The sequence below is a fragment of the Schistocerca nitens genome, chromosome 4 (genome assembly GCF_023898315.1).
Source record: "Schistocerca nitens isolate TAMUIC-IGC-003100 chromosome 4, iqSchNite1.1, whole genome shotgun sequence".
NCBI classification, from domain to species: Eukaryota; Metazoa; Arthropoda; class Insecta; order Orthoptera; family Acrididae; genus Schistocerca; species Schistocerca nitens.
This window is the reverse complement of record NC_064617.1, coordinates 319,035,065-319,056,010: the sequence shown is the minus strand read 5'-3', so window position 1 is coordinate 319,056,010 and position 20,946 is coordinate 319,035,065. Positions and strand designations below refer to the sequence as shown.

The 20,946-nt window shown below is 41.8% G+C and overlaps 1 protein-coding gene across 3 annotated transcripts in view; it reads right to left on the bottom strand.

Annotated features, from left to right (window-relative positions):
• Positions 1–20,946, bottom strand: part of LOC126251756 (sialin-like) — a 134,373-nt gene that overhangs the window by 64,252 nt on the left and 49,175 nt on the right. For all 3 annotated transcript variants that reach the window (XM_049952372.1, XM_049952371.1, XM_049952370.1), the window contains 2 exons: positions 11,887–11,971; positions 4,860–5,074 (listed from right to left, as the gene is read on the bottom strand). In XM_049952372.1, coding sequence (XP_049808329.1) covers positions 4,860–5,074; positions 11,887–11,971 — 300 coding nt within the window. The remainder of the gene's footprint in view (positions 1–4,859; positions 5,075–11,886; positions 11,972–20,946) is intronic.

Here is a 20,946-nt window from a genome sequence, read left to right as displayed (position 1 = left end):
TGCTTAATGTTCTTGTAACATAAAACTACTTCGTCTTCCTTCACATGTTAGGCATTTGCCACTTATGTACTTTGTTCAGTGTCCCTATTGTCTATGGTTAGTTTCTATTTCATCTCCCCACATTCTTACTGGTCAACCTATTGGTCTTTTCTTTGTTGGAGTATAATCCGTTATTTTGTACGCATTTTATTTTCTTTCATTCTCGTGAAATAATCTCTGAATTTATTTATATACTCCTTGATCTTTTCGTTTATGCTTTTTTATGTCCTAGTTCTTGTCCGATTAAAGCTCATTGTGGGCTAAAATGAAGTAATGACTCACTCAAACTCAAGGCTTTAATGGCAATAGTTTAGTACAAAAATGCAAAACAGTTCCACATTGTATTATTAGAAGTACAAAAATCGTAATTTACGTTCATATTTGCTAAGGGAACATCAGCGGCGTCAGATAAACAATAGAACGCGTTTGGTGCATACATAACAAGCACATGCAAAAGAATAATTTATTCCATTTTAAATATCAACTTTAATATTAAAATATTTCTTTAAAAAGGTAGATTACATAGATTTCTAGATTTAAATCGTAGTGGCACAACAGAATCTGCACTCAATGAAAACTGACAGCATAATGCTCAATATTATGTTCTTGATAAATTAAAAACGTTATCTTTATTTTTTGCCCTATCGGTATCATGTAGAAGCTAATGTAATTAACATTTTGTAAAGTGCAGTTTTTAAAACCAGTAGGTGTCATTTTCTACCAACTGGCGGGAAAGGCTGCCGGAAATTAAAACTCATATCAATGATTCATTTAATGATATATATTTTCTTTTAAGATACAAGGAACGAAAATAAGCGTTTAACCAGAAAACCCTCAATTCTTTTAAGAATCCAACTCCCATGTATAAAACATCTTCAAACGTGTCATTACCTTGCAAGTGAGTTAATGTATTTCATACTTGACGTCAAGCATGTAAGTGAGAAAAACTTTAGAAACGGTTTGAAATTATTTTTAGTGTTCGTTGCAGGTCGATAAATCCGCTCATTATCAAGCAGTGGGTGGTTGGTTATTGTCTGGGTAATTTCCGCTTCGTTTCAAAGAAAAGCTAGATTTTCATGTATCTCAATGCTTATGACGTAATACCTGCAAAACAATGTGTCGTACTATGACATAATTTTACAGCTACAGTCAGAGATATATGTGAGTACTGTCTGCAAAACTTGTTGCGAATAAAGTTAGTCGTAAAGAAGTAATATATCAAAACGTCATGCTTGATACTGCAGTTTTAGTGCACGAGCAGCGGAAATGTGGTAAGCCATATTTTTTTTTTCCTTTCATTATGCTGTGGGGCCGGCCGGAGTGGCCGAGCGGTTCTAGGCGCTACAGTCTGGAACCGCGCGACTGCTACGGTCGCAGGTTCGAATCCTGCCTCGGGCATGGATGTGTGTGATGTCCTTAGGTTAGTTAGGTTTAAGTAGTTCTAAGTTCTAGGGGACTGATGACCTCAGCAGTTGAGTCCCATAGTGCTCAGAGCCATTTGAACCATATGGTGTGGGGTGGGGCGCGGGAAGGGGGAGGGTACCAGCGACAAAAGGTTTAGTAACGGTTTAAAATTTTGTGCAATATTTGTTGGAAGTTGCACTTAGCTCTCATTTTCTGATATTGGATTAATACACACTGCTTGATAGTTGCTGTCCGCAGCTCGTGGTCTAGTGGCTAGCGTTGCTGCCTCTGGATCACGGGGTCCGAGGGTTCGATTCCCGGCCGGGTTAGGGATTTTCTCCGCTCTGAGATTGGTTGTTTGTGTTGTCCTCATCATTTAATCATCATTCATGAAAGTGGCGAGATTGGACCGAGTAAAGATTTTCATGTATCTCAATATTTATGACGTAATACCTGCTAAACTATGTGTCGTACTATGACATAATTTTACAGCTACAGTCAGAGAACACTGGTAGCAGTTACTTCTGTAAAATATCTGGGAGCATGCGTACGGAACGATTTGAAGTGGAATGATCCTATAAAATTAATTGTTGGTAAGGCGGGTGCCAGGTTGAGATTCATTGGGAGAGTCCTTAGAAAATGTAGTCCATCAACAAAGGAGGTGGCTTACAAAACACTCGTTCGACCTATACTTGAGTATTGCTCATCAGAGTGCGATCCGCCCGCATCTCGTGGTCGTGCGGTAGCGTTCCCGGGTTCGATTCCCGGCGAGGTCAGGGATTTTCTCTGCCTCGTGATGGCTGGGTGTTGTGTGCTGTCCTTAGGTTAGTTAGGTTTAAGTAGTTCTAAGTTCCAGGGGACTGATGACCATAGATGTTAAGTCCCATAGTGCTCAGAGCCATTTTTTAGAGTGCGATCCGTACCAGGTCTGGTTGACAGAGGAGATAGAGAAGGTCCAAAGAAGAGCGGCGCGTTTCGTCACAGGGTTATTTGGTAAGCGTGATAGCGTTACGAAGATGTTTAGCAAACTGAAGTGGCAGACTCTCCAAGAGAGGCGCTCTGCATCGCGGTGTAGCTTGCTGTCCAGGTTTCGAGTGGGTGCTTTTCTGGATGAGGTATCGAATATATTACTTCCCCCTACTTATACCTCCCTTTCTCATCGGGAGGTATTCGAGCGCGCACGGAGGCTTTCCGGCAGTCGTTCTTCCCGCGAACCATACGCGACTGTAACAGGAAAGGGAGGTAATGACAGTGGCACGTAAAGTGCCCTCCGCCACACACCGTTGGGTGGCTTGCGGAGTATAAATGTAGATGTAGATGTAGATGTAAAGATTGGGACTTCCTACGCGCGCTGATAACCACGCAGTTGAGCGCCCCACAAACCAATCATCATCATCATTATCATCATCATCATCATCATTGATAGTTTCTGAGGAACAACCGACAATTGCTGCGGAACACCGGACCAATGACAGCAAAAGGAAATTTGGAGGGCAGGATGTGTTGACAGCAGCGAAGCCTGTGCACGAATGCTCTGTATGCATTCGACAGTTCATACAGTACTGTGTTTGACGGAGGTGATTGTAGAACCGGTTACTACATTTTCGTGTGATATGACAAGTCTGCAAGACGTCGTTTGAGTGTTTACGATCATGGAAGAGCATTTGGGCGCCTCGAAGCTGGTCAAAGTGTCACTGCTGTGGCCTCTGCAATGGGTGTGTTGTGTCCAAAAGTGTCATCTCGAGATTTAAAAAAGGCCCCTGAAGGTGGAAATGCTATGCAAAAGCATGGCTGTGGTCATAGATGTACCACCAAGCAAGAGGATCGATGCGTAGCCCTAGTGGCGAAAAGGAACAGACATCTCACTCCCAGGCGGATCACTGTAGCCTTGCAACCGCTATCAGTACACTCGTCTCTGGCAGAACCATTTCACGGCGATTAAATCAGGCAAGTTTCTATGCTCGGAAGCCTGTTTAATGCATCCCAACGCTGTCGTCGAGAAAGAGTTCGCTGGTGTAATGAGTGTGTTGGATGCGGTCAGCAACAGTGGTCCAGAGTGCGACGAATACTGCTTGACTGTGGCATGTGATTCTGGCCACCAGTTAGTGTGGAGAGAGACTGAGAGAGTGGAACACATTACACGTCTTATAATGTTTACGAACGTCAATGGTATGGCCTAGACGTTATGGTCCATCTGTTTTGTTTACAGGGGGTGGGTGGGGAGGGGGGGATGGAAACGGACGGTAGGTACCGGTTTTTTGTTTACGGACGACTGCGGCCGCTCACGCAGAACAGCTGAGGAGTCGGACGCATTGGAAAGTGAAGATATTGAACGTATGGAATGACCTGCGCACTCCTCAAACCAAAGCGCTATAGGCATTGAACATGCCTGGGATGCTTTTGGCAGACGTGTTTCTTAATTAACACCTCTACGCCGAACAGTGCAAGAACTGAAAACCGCCTTGGGAAAGAAGTAGTACAATATCCGCCGTCCAGCACGAATAACAGGTGTAAAATGTGCATTAATGCCAGAGGAGGACATATTCCTTACTGAGAGTCCGATATCGATCTTTATTTTAAAATTCTGACCTGTGTCAAACACGAACGTTATTTATGTCTGTTCCCTGCTTTCCCATATGATGTAATATATATAATTTTTCGTGATAAATATGCCACTCCACCTCTATTACGTATTACTGTATTTCATATCATCCATCATTGTTTGTGATTATTTCTGTCCAACAACGACTCTGTTCCTCTGCGACTGTCAAGCAATGTAGTGTGGGTAATTTGTATGCAGTCAGTTAAGCTGCGTCAAGACATAAACACAATTCCTAAGTCTAATACTTGTCTTCTGTGTTACAAGTTTGACATAAGATTATATCTCTTAATGAGTGGATTATGAAAGCATTCTAAAGTTTTAAATGCGCTCAATAATTATATAAAATATCGAAAGACTAATTTTTGTTGCCCCTGGTAGCCGTTAGGTAGGCAACTCGTAACTGAGGTTATGCACCGTTAATACATGGCAGTCACGATCTTCTTGACGGTGGTCTTGTTACAAGGCTGTCAAGAGTCTGCGAAAGTAGTCTGATTAGGATAACAATAAATACAAAAATAATGATGAAGTTCAAGAAAGTGGAGCTTTTTTAACTAACTTCAGACTTTTTAGTTGGTGCTTACAGCAACACAAGTACAGAATAGCGGGTGGTTCTTGAATTTGTGGTATATTTTTCTTGCAATTTCAAAAAGTATTTTTTAAAGAATGGAGTGGAACACCTTGCGGTAGCTCTCACTACTATCAGCCACCGTCACATACGACTCCTCAAGACCAGCGTCGCAGCAGGAAGACTACAACGTCATTTAGTAGTCACTTATTTTATGATACAAGAAGAGCTAGTGAATGGGTATGTTACCTTAGCAGCTGACCGTATCGTAGCCTTGATGTAGTTACGTTCGGCTGGGTCGATGTACGGGTGTTGCGACGGCGAATCCGCAGCCTGGGAGAACCAAGGCACGCACCACAGCAGTCCGACGCCTCCGAAAAAGTAAAAGGAAAGCGGCCACCCACCGACGGTCTCGCACAGGACGCCCGTCACCACCATGGATACGAGGGTTCCGATGAATATCCCTGTCGGCAAACAAATGTCGCAGCAGATCAGTAACAACAGGAAATATTCACTGCGCAATCGAATCAAGCGTATGATTTCTTAGACGTACTCGGTAAAGTCTTGTGGAACTACAAGGAACAGCCAGAAAGTAAGTTCCAAACGCTGTCAACTGAAGTACAGACAGTATTGACTCGATTCACATCCATTTCAGATAGCGAGGCACCACTCAATTAGGACGTCCCACACGTTATAACCACACGGTAACAGCCGCTTGACAAGCTCGTCATCCAGGAATCTGTTGCCACCAAGAGAAGAAAGAAATACGGGGCAAGATCGCAGACGATGGAAGGAAGAATTGTTTGACTGTTAGAATCACTAATGAGGTGTGGCACTATGGCTGCCGAATGAGGATGAGTATATCTGCAGAGAAAAATAGCGCCAAGTCTCACCTAGACACGTCCTTTGTTTTATATAGCACGAAGCAATTTTCACGGACTCCAGAAAATTCCATCGGCAATCTACTTTGCCAGAAAACACCAAGAACAGGCGCCTACGAATAGTGAGAACTGGTCTAACTCTGGTTTCCGCTGACGGAGACAAGTGGTTCCATTCCATGGGCTATCGTCTTCTGTCCAGAGCTCCTGAAATATCTACGTCATGTTCCTATCAACCATACTAGTTAAAAATTCGCCATGTTAACATTATGGACACGAGATACTGTTTGTTGAGTCAGTCGAATATTTATTCAGGATACAACACACAAAAAGCCATTTCAAACTCGCAACTACGCGTTTCGAGAGTCACGTTCTCCCTTTTTAAACCATCAAACCGACTTACTTGCATATGCGATGTACGAATCATGAAATGATGCTTTCATTTGAATAATGCTGTATGGCACATTTCGTCCGACATCAGACCTTTGGTGGTACACTACTTTTACGACATGTTCGTACGCTAGTGGCAACAGTTCTCATGCTACCCGTCTGAGTGCAGAAGCCAAGCCGTCATGTGTTGTGCGCGTTATACGGCAGAACACCGCTGTATACCTCTACTGTAGCTGACGGCAGCGTTCATCTCACACCCAGTAACAGAAAATGTGTTTTAACGTACTACACTCCTGGAAATTGAAATAAGAACATCGTGAATTCATTGTCCCAGGAAGGGGAAACTTTATTGACACATTCCTGGGGTCAGATACATCACCAGATCACACTGACAGAACCACAGGCACATAGACACAGGCAACAGAGCATGCACAATGTCGGCACTAGTACAGTGTATATCCACCTTTCGCAGCAATGCAGGCTGCTATTCTCCCATGGAGACGATCGTAGAGATGCTGGATGTAGTCCTGTGGAACGGCTGGCCATGCCATTTCCACCTGGCGCCTCAGTTGGACCAGCGTTCGTGCTGGACGTGCAGACCGCGTGAGACGACGCTTCATCCAGTCCCAAACATGCTCAATGGGGGACAGATCCGGAGATCTTGCTGGCCAGGGTAGTTGACTTACACCTTCTAGAGCACGTTGGGTGGCACGGGATACATGCGGACATGCATTGTCCTGTTGGAACAGCAAGTTCCCTTGCCGGTCTAGGAATGGTAGAACGATGGGTTCGATGACGGTTTGGATGTACCGTGCACTATTCAGTGTCCCCTCGACGATCACCAGTGGTGTACGGCCAGTGTAGAAGATCGCTCCCCACACCATGATGCCGGGTGTTGGCCCTGTGTGCCTCGGTCGTATGCAGTCCTGATTGTGGCGCTCACCTGCACGGCGCCAAACACGCATACGACCATCATTGGCACCAAGGCAGAAGCGACTCTCATCGCTGAAGACGACACGTCTCCATTCGTCCCTCCATTCACGCCTGTCGCGACACCACTGGAGGCGGGCTGCACGATGTTGGGGCGTGTGCGGAAGACGGCCTAACGGTGTGCGGGACCGTAGCCCAGCTTCATGGAGACGGTTGCGAATGGTCCTCGCCGATACCCCAGGAGCAACAGTGTCCCTAATTTGCTGGGAAGTGGCGGTGCGGTCCCCTACGGCACTGCGTAGGATCCTACGGTCTTGGCGTGCATCCGTTCGTCGCTGCGGTCCGGTCCCAGGTCGACGGGCACGTGCACCTTCCGCCGACCACTGGCGACAACGTCGATGTACTGTGGAGACCTCACGCCCCACGTGTTGAGCAATTCGGCGGTACGTCCACGCGGCCTACTGCATGCCCACTATACGCCCTCGCTCAAAGTCCGTCAACTGCACATACGGTTCACGTCCACGCTGTCGCGGCATGCTACCAGTGTTAAAGACTGCGATGGAGCTCCGTATGCCACGGCAAACTGGCTGACACTGACGGCGGCGGTGCACAAATGCTGCGCAGCTAGCGCCATTCGACGGCCAACACCGCGGTTCCTGGTGTGTCCGCTGTGCCGTGCGTGTGATCATTGCTTGTACAGCCCTCTCGCAGTGTCCGGAGCAAGTATGGTGGGTCTGATACACCGGTGTCAATGTGTTCTTTTTTCCATTTCCAGGAGTGTATAAAGCGAAATTAACACTGACTCGTGGAAAGACATTAAAAGGAAGAGAATCAACGATGGCAGTTTGAAGCACACATCAAGAAAAAAATTGCAATACCGGCGAAACAAACTCTGAGAAAAGAGAGGGGAATAAAGCTTTAAATAAATACATTTAATGTTTCTGTCTCTACGAGAAATTTTCGTAATGCAACAGAGTGATAAATATGTGCTGCAAAGAATAAAGCCCACGTCCAAAGACAAACATGTAGGTCACTAACTCGAACACAACCGCGAGCACAAACGAATGAAATAACTTATGAAAGACGTTCAGTAGGTAATATAACACATTTTCTTCTCGCTAATTTCGGTTGAAAAAATATGAAATTTGTTGTAGGACGTCGTGGAATATTCCCGCTTCAGTTTCTTTAGTTTCATGAAGTTCCAATAGGTGGCGGCTCCAATAAGTTGCCTTAAAAATGGTGCCTGTAAGGAAGGTGCGTTCCAAGCCCAGAGCTAGCATTGAGTTTCTTTTGATGGAAAACCAGAGCATCGCAGATATTCACAGACGCTTGCAGAATGTCTAGAGAGACCTGGCAGTGAACAAAAGCACGGTGAGTCGATGGGCGAGGCATCTGCTATCACCACAACATGGTCGCGCAAACCTTTCCGATCTCTCGCGAGCTAGCCAGCAGCACACATCTGTGACTCCTGCAATGTTGGAAGGTGCGAACATTCTCATTCGAGGTGCTCGACGGAGCACAATCAAACACTGTGCTACACAAATGGACGTCTCCTTTGGTAGTGCTGACACATGCGCCCACCAGTTGGGGTATTCAAAGTGAAACATCCCCTTTGAACAATTATACATGACTGTGCTTAAACTGACACACAATATTTTTCTTTTTTTTTCGCAACGCAATCTGACTTTCAGAAATCCCTACACAAGAATGGCCCTGACTAACATTAACCTATACCTTTCACAAATCACTTACCTCACAAAAATCTTCGTTACTCGAACTACTGCAATACAGCGAGCGCCACTACTGCCAGCTAAATAAAAGATTCAAACTACGGAAGGCACTAACTACTGATAGGCATAGTTAGCAAATGAAAGATTTTAATAGAGAACAAACAATGTATTTACCTTAATAGTCATGATATATATAGCAGTTCATGCCATCCAGTCTTACAAATTTCAAAACTCCGCCATTTCTCTCCCCACATCCACCACTGCTGGCGGCTCACCTTCAACTGCGCAACGCTACGCGCTGTTAACATCCATCTGCCCAACACTACAATGGCAGACAACAATGCAAACCAGCCACAGACTGCACAAAGCACAGCCAATGATTTTCATACAGAGGTGGCGTTACCAATAAAAAAAAAAACCTAAACAGCCTACTTGCATAGCCCCCATGCTCCCCACAAAAAATTTTACAAATCGTTTTGGGCAGTGGTCAATACAGATTTGAAAAAATTTTTCATATTTACAATAACAAAGAAATCAAATGCACACACTTATTGATACAATGTTGGTCAAAGTCCATAAAGACACTCCTGATCGTTCATCACAGTAAAATTGCAGTGTTTTTCTCAAAGTCTCAGCAGTAAAAGAAAATGCACATGGAAGTAGTGGATTTCCATGCAGTCTTGAAGAAGTAGCGGTGTCCTTCCAACGGAAAGATAGTGCTGACTCTCGACATGCAGACAGGTAATGGGCCACAACAGAGCAAACCCACAGCAGAGTCAGTCGAAGTTTTGAAGAATATTGGTAGGTAGGTCATCACAGAGCAGACCACTGTAGTCTTGTTAGAGATTACGGTATTGGTGGGCCACCAGAGGTGCAGACCCACTGCAGTCCTTGTAGAAATAATGGTGTTGGTGAGTCATCAAAGGTGTAGACCCACTGTAGTCCTTGTAGAGACGGCCAGCAGCCATCTGTTGCGACTGTGCAGGTGTACAATCACCATCGAAGAGTCTTGCGGACAATATAGAAAGTCCATAAACCACCACTTGTGCACTCACAAAAAAAATTTTTGAAATGTCTTTGGAACCAGCAATGCTGTTATCCAGTCCCTTGCTGAATTATCAACACACGTGCAAGCACTAACAGTCCCAACTTCTCACATACTGTGCATATATTACGACCAACAGAAACGTGTGCAGTGTAATGATACTTAATTTGAAGAACTGGTAACAATTACAATTTGATAACATAAAAATACAATAACAAAGGTACAAAATACATCATTAAAGAACATAACAATACAGATAACATTTGTAGTAACACAGGCTTTACAAAAGAATAGAAATAAACACATACTTCAGCAGTGTTACAAATATAAACACATAATCACATTCCTCATATAGCATCAGCTTATTGATCATAAACATACCTCAACAGCATAATACACATTGTCATCGTAATAATATCATAACATCTCAGTCAATTCTCAAAATCGTCGTAGCTTCCTCCAATAATTTCAAAACCTTAATAGCGTTGAAAAGTCATTATATATATATATATATATATATATATATATATATATATATATATATATATATATATATATACATCAGTCCATGATATCCAATATTAGAAATTTACTCTTTCTGATGGACACACGTCCAGATCGTCCGCTCCCAAAATTCCGCCATCTCTCCCCCCACATCCACCACTGCTGGCGGCTCACCTCCAACTGCGCAACGCTACGCGCTGTTAACATCCATCTGCCCAACACTACAATGGCAGACAACAATGCAAACCAGCCACAGACTGCACAAATCACAGCCAGTGATATTCATACAGAGGTGGCGTTACCAATAAAAAAACCTAAACAGCCTACTCTTACAAAAGGTAGGCATTGCGCATTGAGAGGCTGATCGCGACAATTTTTTATCGAACGTTGTCACAGGAAACGAAACATTAGTTCATCAGTTCGAAATGGAAACAAAATGGCAATCCATGGAATCGCTCAACATCACCTCCCCTCCAAAGAAAAAATTGAAAACCGCACTCTCAGCCGATAAAGCCGTGGCGACGGTCTTCAGGGTCTCTGAAGAAGTTATTCTGTTTGATGTTCTCCCTCATGCTGCAATGATCAACTCTAAAGTATATTGCGCTACCCTCAGAAAATTAAAGAACTGACTTCAGCGTGTTCGTCGCCATAAAAATACAAACAAACTTCTCCTGCTCCGTGACAACGCAAGATCTCACATAAGTTTGCGCACCCGAGATGAGCTCACGAAACTTCATTGGACTGTTCTCTCTCATCCACCCTACAGCTCGAATCTCGCACCTTCCAACTTCCATCTGTTTGGCCCAATGAAGAATGCACTCCGCAGGAAGCAGTACGTGGATGATGTGGAGATTTTTGATGCAGCAAGGCTTTGGCTCCGACATCGACCAATAGAGTGGAACCATGCGGGCACTCAGGCCCTCTCATTAAGTCGGCGTAAAGCCGTCGAGTTGAACCGAGAGCATGTTGAAAAGCAGAGTTTGTAGCCGAGGTGAATAATATGGTATATTGGAATTCTGAATAAAACCAACCTGCTCTCAGAAAAAAAAAATATGATGCATTACTTGCTGAACGCTCGTCGTACATCTGTTTCAAAATTTGGTGGACATCTCATATCATTTCGGTTTTTAGGCTCGAGTCTGTAATCCTAGTAACTGCTTTAAAAGTATATGTAAATACAGTACATAACCCGTGAAGTCAAGTTAAAGCAGTACTGGGAAAACAATGGTTTGAGTTACTATGAGCACTCTTTGCACAGGAGCAAATGAACTAGGTAGATGGAAGAAATCTCCGGTACACTGGACCAGGCTCAATGTGTGGGCGTTGAGGACAGTGGGGAAGATCCCAGATTACGTCTCCGTAGATGGGATGTGTTGCCGACATCCATTCGCCTATTCTGTTGTGTATGAGTATTCACAATATTAATGACACATCAAGGATTAGTAATTCAATAAAGTGAAAAGAATAACAGAACAACAACACAAGTATTGGGTGAGCAGCATCCCATCAACGACTTTGTCGTGCATCTGTGGTTGGCAAATAGATCATCATTTAGTAATCACTGAGTTTAACTCTCTAGAAAATATCCAGCAGAGCAACATTATGTTATTAGTTATACGACTGTGTTGCTGAAAGCACATATCGTCAACAACAATTTAATACCACATGCTTATGGGATATATTATGTTTACTGAAAGAAAGTTACAACACGGTTTGTTGACACTTAGGAAAATAACGGAATCCACGCTCCTTCACGCTTACCTAGGAAAATAATGGAAAACAGGCTCCTTGACGCTTACCTAAGAAAATAATGGAGAACAGGCTCCTTTCGTGGTCTGGTGCCCACCTACAAACAGTCGTCTGAATAGCTGGTATTATGCCACCCTGTAAACGAAAAAGACATTATTCAAATTTGATCTGCCCTAGTCAGGTAAAAAATGAAAAATAAATAAATGACAAAGATACCGTAAGATGCCGAAATGCTTTAATTGCATAATGGAGCTGTAGTGAATATAAACTACACAATTTGCTCTTAATGTGCCTGGCTTAATTATGATTTTCGTACTTTGAGATGTGAGTAAGAATGAAAGAGAGATCGAAAAAGCGAGAGAGAGACAGAGACAGAGAAAGAAATGATTTGCAGGTCCGTGGTAATGACAAGCAATCAGCAGCACGCAGTGCACATACAGTGTGTAAACTTTTAGATGGCAGACCTCTCCCTAGTCCTGAATCGGTAGAAGTCGGTAAACGTCAGGAGGCTTCGGTAGGCAGGCAGTTTCGACTGCTGCCAACATTATGTAGCTGACTGTGTTGTACAAGGTAGCCATTGTCGTCTGCTTCGTTATTGTTTTGCGCTGTACTGTTCTGCGTGTTTTTATTGTGCAGTTGTGCAAAACATTATCAAAATGAGTGAAGAGGCAGTTGCTGGCCCATCTCGGGAGTCGCCAACAACCCCTAACGGTAGAAGGAAACCAGTATTACGTAGCGATGCTCGCAAAATTATATTGCGTGCGATTGAATGCTGCGAAAGGGGAAGGGAGCAGAAAAAATTGCTTCACCCCATTTACAAATCTTCAGTGAGAGCTGCTACATACACAGGACAAAGCATGCGTAGCATTGGAAGATTCAAATAGTTTTCCAAGAATCATCCTGGCGTATCACCAGAAACGCCTAGAAAGAAAAGGTGAGTTTCCATTGCATATATTTTGTTTGCGATCACTTTGAAGGAGCCCCCTATTTCGTCCGAATTACCTCATATTTCATTTTTCCTTGCTACCATATTGCTTTGTATGGAAACACCACTGATTACTGTATTATTTCGAAACACATTCATATTACAGTACATTTCCAAATTCAAAACGCACACAGGGCAGACATACATACATTCATTTGTATATATAGAGATTGACAGTTACGTTATACTATATGACCTGTTTAAGTATATTTAAATTTTATAATTAATAGTTTAACATTGCGGGGGATGAAATAAAAAATTGCGAGCAGTGGGAATCAAACCCCGGTCCGCTGCATGACAAGCCTTTACCTAATCAATTGCACTACGCATGCAACAGTAACCTAACTGTTGAAACATTGTCTATTACTCTTTTCGGGCGTTCGGAGAACAACTCACCAATGTTTCATTGCAATCGGATGAATGGTTTGTGAGTGCATAGTAGACAAACATACATACATTCATTTATATAATTTACATGACGATTTCAGTTTCGTTTACGAACAACATTTAAAGCGAGTTTTACTTCCAAGCCATTCGTCTGCTTTCGTGTAAGCATGACGCGCAATTTGTAGTGCCAGCACTGCAACTGGTAGGCGTGCCTTGTCCCCCCTCCCAACGGCTCCTCTCCCCTCGCCAACCAATGCTTGCTTCCTCCTCTCCCCGCACTCCCCTCACAACTCTGCCGTCTTACAGTTAACACACTATAGTTGTATCTTAATTTATGCACGTGAACTTTGAAGAGAATTGTTTTCAATAATGCATTACTTATTGCAGTTATCAGCAGCGGTGAAGTAGAGAATTCCAGTAGAATACGTCGCGAATCGATTGTGTAACATACCGGTACTGTACAGGTAGATAACCAGTAGTCCAAGGCACTTTCAAATAGCCAAAAATGTTAAATATCATGTAAACTGAAGTTGGAGGAGGGGAGAAAGGTTAGGAAATGGAAGGAAATTTTGATGTCAGATGCATTGGGATTTCATGCGGAACCAGCGGCAACAAGTGAAAATGTGTATCGGACTGGGAGTCAAACCCGAGGCAGTTGCATTAACCATTGCGCCATACGTACAGAGTGCTTATTGTCATTTCTAGGACTATCTCGGCACGCCCCTCGGCCCACCCATGTTCCCACCTATAGAGCAGTTGTCGTCCATGTCCACCATACTCACCACTTTGAGATGTCCACGGGAGGCCGAATGTAATTGTGCACCCGCACTAGAGGTGGTGGGTTCATTGTGCATTGAGGCGCATCAATTATAAGAACACATGATGTCTATTGCTTCCGACATGTCCGAAAGAACAGACACCCACACATACATGTTAGACTGGTTTGATACAGTACTCCTCGTTAATCTGTCCTGTGCATGTGCGAGACGCTTCATCGCTTCATTTACAACTGTTGCAACCTACTTCCATTTTAACCTACTTTCTTTATTGACGCATAGGTCTCTGCCTACAATTTTTCTCGCCCATACTTCCTTCCATAGCCAAACTGGCTATTCCTTGATGCCTCTGTGTCCTATCTTTTAGTGACGTTTTGCCATAATCTTCTTTATCCTCCATTTCGGTTCAGTACCTCTTCACTAAGTATCCGATCTACCCATGTGATTTCAGCATTATTCTATAGCACTTCATTCACAGAACTTCTACTGTCGTCTTGTGTGAAGTGTTTGTCGTGGACGTGTCACTTCCATATAAGGTAGCACTTCATGTACGGAGATTTTCGCCTTAGGTAATTGCTATGTGTTAGTTCAACAATGATCTCTATTTTCTTCAATGTATTTGTTTTCAGTGCGAGGTTAGTACCTGCCGATTTTGTTCATACGAATTTAAAATATGAATGAATGTATCCGAACGTACGAAACTTTATTTGTAAATTTAATCTTTTAATTGTACTTTTTAGTAATGTTTATGTACGCAATGTAAATTTTATGATATGTGTAACTGTCATGGAGATTAAAAAAGAAGAGGGATGGCGCTGTAGATTTGTAAGTTGTTTTGAAGCCAAAGTGGTCAGGGTCTGCCGACGTCTTAAATAGCCCAAAACATTAGCAGACTACTGTTTACGATTGCTTCTTGTTCTTTCTTTCCCTCGTATACATGCAACAGCTGTTTTAAATACTAAAAATTACAGTGCTTACATGAATCACATAGTGTCAGGAAGATAATTTCAAACGTTTTCCTGTTCTTGAATGCGTATTTTCTGCAGTGTTACGACGCGTTTGGGCTCGTTAATGTAATTTGTTTTGTGTGTGTGTGTGTGTGTGTGTGTGTGTGTTATATTTCGAATAACCAAGAAGAGAAGGATGACATTTGAGAAGGAGACTTTCGCATTCCATTTAGTTCTACTGTATTTGTATCGATAGCAAAGGAAACTGGAACTCCGAAACCAATGCTTGATTGCTTATTGGTACTGCTTCTTGTTCGCTACATTTGCAGCTTTCAGTACGTATGCACTACATGTTTAATGTTTACGTTTGTAAAAAACTTTCCTACGTGATATTTGTTAGCCCACAAACGTGTGTAGTGAGGAAAGAAACAAGGCATGCTATCGTATCTCATGGACAGCAACACAGTGAACGATTATTGAAACGTCACAGAAACATAATTTCATAGAGATATACCTTCACACAGAATAGAATTCCTGTTTTATTTGATTGTCAGTACATTATTTTCACTGTAGTTTACACATACGCCCAATTTGAAATCTTACCTATGATGTGTCATTCAGTGTGCGACCAATAACAGTAACAGCGTAAAAGAACGATATAATTTTTTTAAACACGTTCCAACATTGTGCAGTACTATAAATGTTATTAAGAGAAAGATCTAACACGTTTAGACCCCGTAAAATAGATATTTTGCTTTAACATGTATGTAAGTCTTTTTTGGTAATGGTGTCCTAAGCTGCGTAACATGTAGGCCTACTGTTCGAGCAGTAGCCTATTTGCTATTTCCCAGAATATTTCTCGCCAGTAATTCTATCAGTTTTTCAGGAATAACCAAATATATCACAACTGGAATGTATGTCTACTTTGATCATCTGGTTGATTTTACTTTTGAATTTCATTTTGAGCTTTTGAAAGTGTATACGCCTATAAAACTTACACCATGCTCTGTGATATACTAATAGTTAGTTAGTTTCATGTGACGTGTATCATTTGCACGATAAATAGTACTGATACGAAACGAGTCATTTTATAACATTTCTTCCACTCAATTTTTGTAAATATGCTTCCGTGATGGAAGCTTTTTTGGATTTTTTTTATTAAAGATACACACATTAATCTGCAATTCCTATCCATCACCATTTACGAATGAAATGTGATTTCTTTCAACTATAGATTACGATCGGATCGTTAGTACTCCTATAAACGACGCAAGCTGGCATTTTTTATGAAGCAACTACGTCTCCACACAATCAAAGCACCAGATGATATTTGTGGTAAGACCACGAAAGTCGATAGATACCTCAACGGTAAAAAATGGACACTGGCATGCCAGGGTGATGTCACGGGGAAGTATCTCCACTGTGAACCATGGAGGTATAAATGCTGTGGACCTAATGTTTTGGGCTATGTAAGATGGCGGACGTCGCCTTTAAGTTTGTTACGCAGTAACAATTGCCTTTTTTTTTACTTCCATGGTAATCAAATACCATGCCCGTTAGGTCAAAATTAATACCAGTGTTTCATAATCGAGGTAGGAGACGGAAGACAGTTGATAGTGCGCTGATGGCGAATAGATGTTGATGGAGGTAACGAGAAGAAAGAAATACTTTGAAGCTATGTTTAGACCGTGGCGTGCGGAGAAGAGTGCTGAAGGAAATATTGCAACTGGAAGGAGGTGAAAGGGAGTTACTTTGGGAACCTGTCAGTGAAATGAAGATTGTATCAGAGACTGTGTAATGGCGTCATAGTAGAACGCGTTGGTGTACTTTTCCTTAGGAAAGTTTCGATATAAATTATTCAAAGACTATGGAGATGTATCAAGAAAGTAGAGAAGCCGACTGAAAGACAGAAGGATCGGAATTAAATTTCTGATTTAGATTTGCAAGATGGAGAAAGAACAGAATAGATCGAAAATTGTCCAATGGCGGACGAAACTATGTCGAGTCTGAAGAATTCTGAATAACTTTTTGGAATGATAGGAGGGTGTAGCGGATAATGAATTTCCGCGTTATATTATTCGTCACTGAAGGGAAAGGCGTACGTGGACTGTAGGAAATAAACATACATAATTTTTAATATTTTTTTGCAGCGACAGCAACTGAAATTGTTTATATAAGAATATACAGCCAACAGTTGCAGGTTAACTTTATCGTTTACCTAGGTTTCAACGTTATTAATAACGTCTTCTTCAGAACGTGCAACAAGTTAACATTATAATGGGCTAGAAAATTATATTAGGTAAACGATAAAGTTAACCTGCAACTGTAGGCTGTATAGTCTTATATAAATAAACATACTGTTCAACTGAATCAGTGACTATTGCGTTGACTTTCGCAGATAATGGACTATGTTTAATTTTTTATTAGAGTATAGTGCGTGATTTGCGGAAAGTGAATTTTGGGATGAATGCGCACCCTGCCAACCAAATACACATAATAGTGAGGGTTTCGTTGTCGTCATTAACATTTGCACTTTCTACAAAATACCTCATTAAAACCAATCAAGGACCCTCCCACGTGTTCTATGAAATGTTTACTGTACGACGAGCTATCGTTTGGAGCGGAATCTTGGTCGCATCAATTCTCAACTCAATTTTATTAAATATGAAGTGCAGAAACCGAGATTTTCCCAGCCGTTTCACAAACAGATCAGCGAGGAAGCGCGGTCCAGAGATTTTCACATAGCGTTCTGCTACCGCCCAACTGCCTTCAGCCATAAGTATGTGCTCAGAAATACGTCTCTGACAGCAGACAGGTACCAATAACGAAAGCATACTTACAAACTCCGATTGTCGCGATTGTCATTAAATCTAGAGAAGCTAATTAATTGAAACCCAAAACACTAATATGCAGTAGGAAATGAAATAACAAAACTAAAATTAAACTTGCACTGCAAAACTGTGTAGAACAGACTCAGATTAACGACAGATAGACTGACTTTAATTGTATGCACAGGCACTGTAATTTCTATTTAAATTTCACAACATACAATTTCTGTATATGTCTATCCAGTTAATTCATTTTTTTTTTTTTGTGAGAATTTTTGAAGATTATTTGAATGTTTAGTAATATACATTTATGTTAGACTCGATTTAATTATTCTCTTTCAGAGATGTTTTTCTTACTGTTGCTAGTTTGCACTTTATATGTCCTCTACTTGCACCATTATCAATTGTTTTACTGCCCACATAGCAAAACCCGTATACTACTTTTAGAGTCTTCTTTCCTAACCAGATTCCCTCAGCATCGCCTGATTTAACTCAGCTACATTCCATCAACCTTGTTTTAATTTTGCCAATGTTCATCTTATGGCCTATTTTCCGTCGGCTGTTCATCCAAGTCCTTTACTCTCTTTGAAAGAATTACAATGTCATTGGCAAACAATGTTTTTATTTCTTCTCTCTGAACTTTAATTCTCCTTCCAAATATTTCCTTGGTTTCCTTTGCTGCTTCCTCGGTTTCACGTACTGTTTGCTCAAGGTGCAAATAGAACGTCATATATTCTATCATGATAGGTGCCCCACTGATGATTTAACCTCTGGTGTGGCTAACAAACAGGCAGTGGTAACTGGTTCATTTAGGAGATCGTTTTGTAAAAACTGCAGTGACAGAGAAAAGGACACATTTATCAAGATAACGATAATATTGTGAAAAGGAAAATGAAAATTTGTCACGGGATGATATTTTATTGCATGATAAGATCTAACAGTTTCAATCAAGTATATGGATTCTGTAATTAGAGCTCAGGTAAATAATAGAATATCAAGTGAATTCTACCATGCTACAAACCGTTCGATTTATCGCATTCTGGGGTGCGTGCATGTCAATGTTCTGCGTATTTATTCAAGCTCCTCCTCATTTGCATTCATGAGGCTGAGGAAGGCACATTCAACACATTCCCATCCCAGACAGCCAGAGGTACCAGGAATCGACTTTGGGATCTCATCGTTCGGTGTCAGTCACGCTGATGACAAGACCATTGGAAGCTGCTCCAGAGTGAGATGAGTCTACACTGCGGAGTCTGGCATGGGTATTTGTAGACTATGGCTATTTTCATATTTAGGAACAAAGTTATTAAATTATCTAACCGTTTTATTGTGAAAACAATTTTCATGGAAGACACAACTTTTGTTGGTGTAGCTCACTGCAAGTCCACAGAAGTATTAAAGCATTGCAATGTACATTCCTTGAGCATATTTGTTAGACTTTTGGGAATATACAGCAAGAAAATAATCAAAGAAAGTCAGTAGGTTTTAGTTCGCAGCAAGTCCTAATCTAAAGCAGATGACAGGCTAACTGACTGACGATTATTCTCCACAAATTCTTCATTTATAAGCAACAATACAACTACTATGTAGCGATCGGCTCTGACATCCGGCAGACAGGGGCCTTTTTCACCACCTCGTATTCCTATTCTCACAGCGAGTACTGCAATTCAAGACATCGCAGGTTTACTATCTTATTAACGTTTTCCAGTCTCCACTAAGCTGGGAATAGTACCAAAACCAAAGTAGTATGGTGTTACAAAATGGTTCATAACCACTTGTGCCCAACAGAATAGGCAAAGGAAGAACAAAGTATCTTACAGTGGTAGATTATGCTGTTACATCATGATTTTTTTATTGGTTATGTAATTACTGTCGATGACTCTCTGTACCTCCTCCATGTCCGAACAACATCATCGCCTTGGTTCGCTCCGAGACGCCTGGCCACTTCCCCTGTTGAGAGCCCTTCCTGGCACAAAGTAATAGGACCGCGGTATTGACCGTCTAGGCATGGTTAAACTAGAGACAACACGAGCCACGTTCCTCCTTCCTAGTGGAGTGACTGGAACTGATCGGCTGTAGGACCCCCGCCGTCTAATAGGCGCTGCTCATGCATGGCTGTTTACATCGTTGGGCGGGTTTAGTTACATCTCTGAACAGTCAAAGGGACTGACTGTGTCTGTGATACAATATCCACAGTCAAGGTCTATCTTCAGGAGTTCTGAGAACCGGGTGATGCACATCTTTTTTAGATGTGTGTAATAACTGTAAAATTACAACCGGCTTTCACAGTGCCATACATCCGCGTTATCCATACTAATATTATAAATGCAAAAGTAACTCTGCCTGTTGTGCTTTCACGACTAAACCACGGAACTGATTTTGTTAAAAGCTGGTATGGAGGTAGCTCGAAAGCTGAGAAAGTATATAGGCTACTTTATAATGTGTGTAGTACAACATATTTATTGATTTGAAGACTATAACGCGCAATATGGAACAATAATTACTCTTTGAAGGACCTATTTACTCTTTGTCTTTTGAAGTTTATCATATTTGTGAAAATGCTTTCATTTTTTGATATGTTCTATGTAACACGACTCAACGTAATGAATGAAATGTTCATACAATCCTCTACAGCGTATATTCCAGTACTTCCTTTACAATGTTAGTCACAAACACGTCACATTTTAGCCGCTGAGTGTCATGCTCCTCGATTAAGTTTTTTGTTGCTTTAAAATTTGCGTGTGACGGGAAAGTTAGATTGCATACAGTGCTGCCTGTACTTAATAAGTGCTCAATCACACGCTGGGAATATGGTTGAACAGTTTTATTAACTCGAAAACAGTACGGAAAAAAATCACACAGGGGGATGGATCAAAAATGTAGGCACCATAACGCATTAAAATGGGAGGGAGAAACTGTTGGTATGTGTTGCTCGGATGGCAAATTCTCACAACCAGTACGAAGCGAGCTAGAGAAACCTCTAAAAACTTTACTTCTGCGTGAATTAATGAATCGAGATTTTTTAAATATAATTAGATAATGCATGCTTTCAGATTCGATATACATCAAAATAATAGAAACACGTACACTATGTACCTGCATACCGGCATTGCATACATTTTTTGTACATACGTCTCTACACCACTACATACACAGACATCTCGTAAAATTACTGGCTTACTTACTC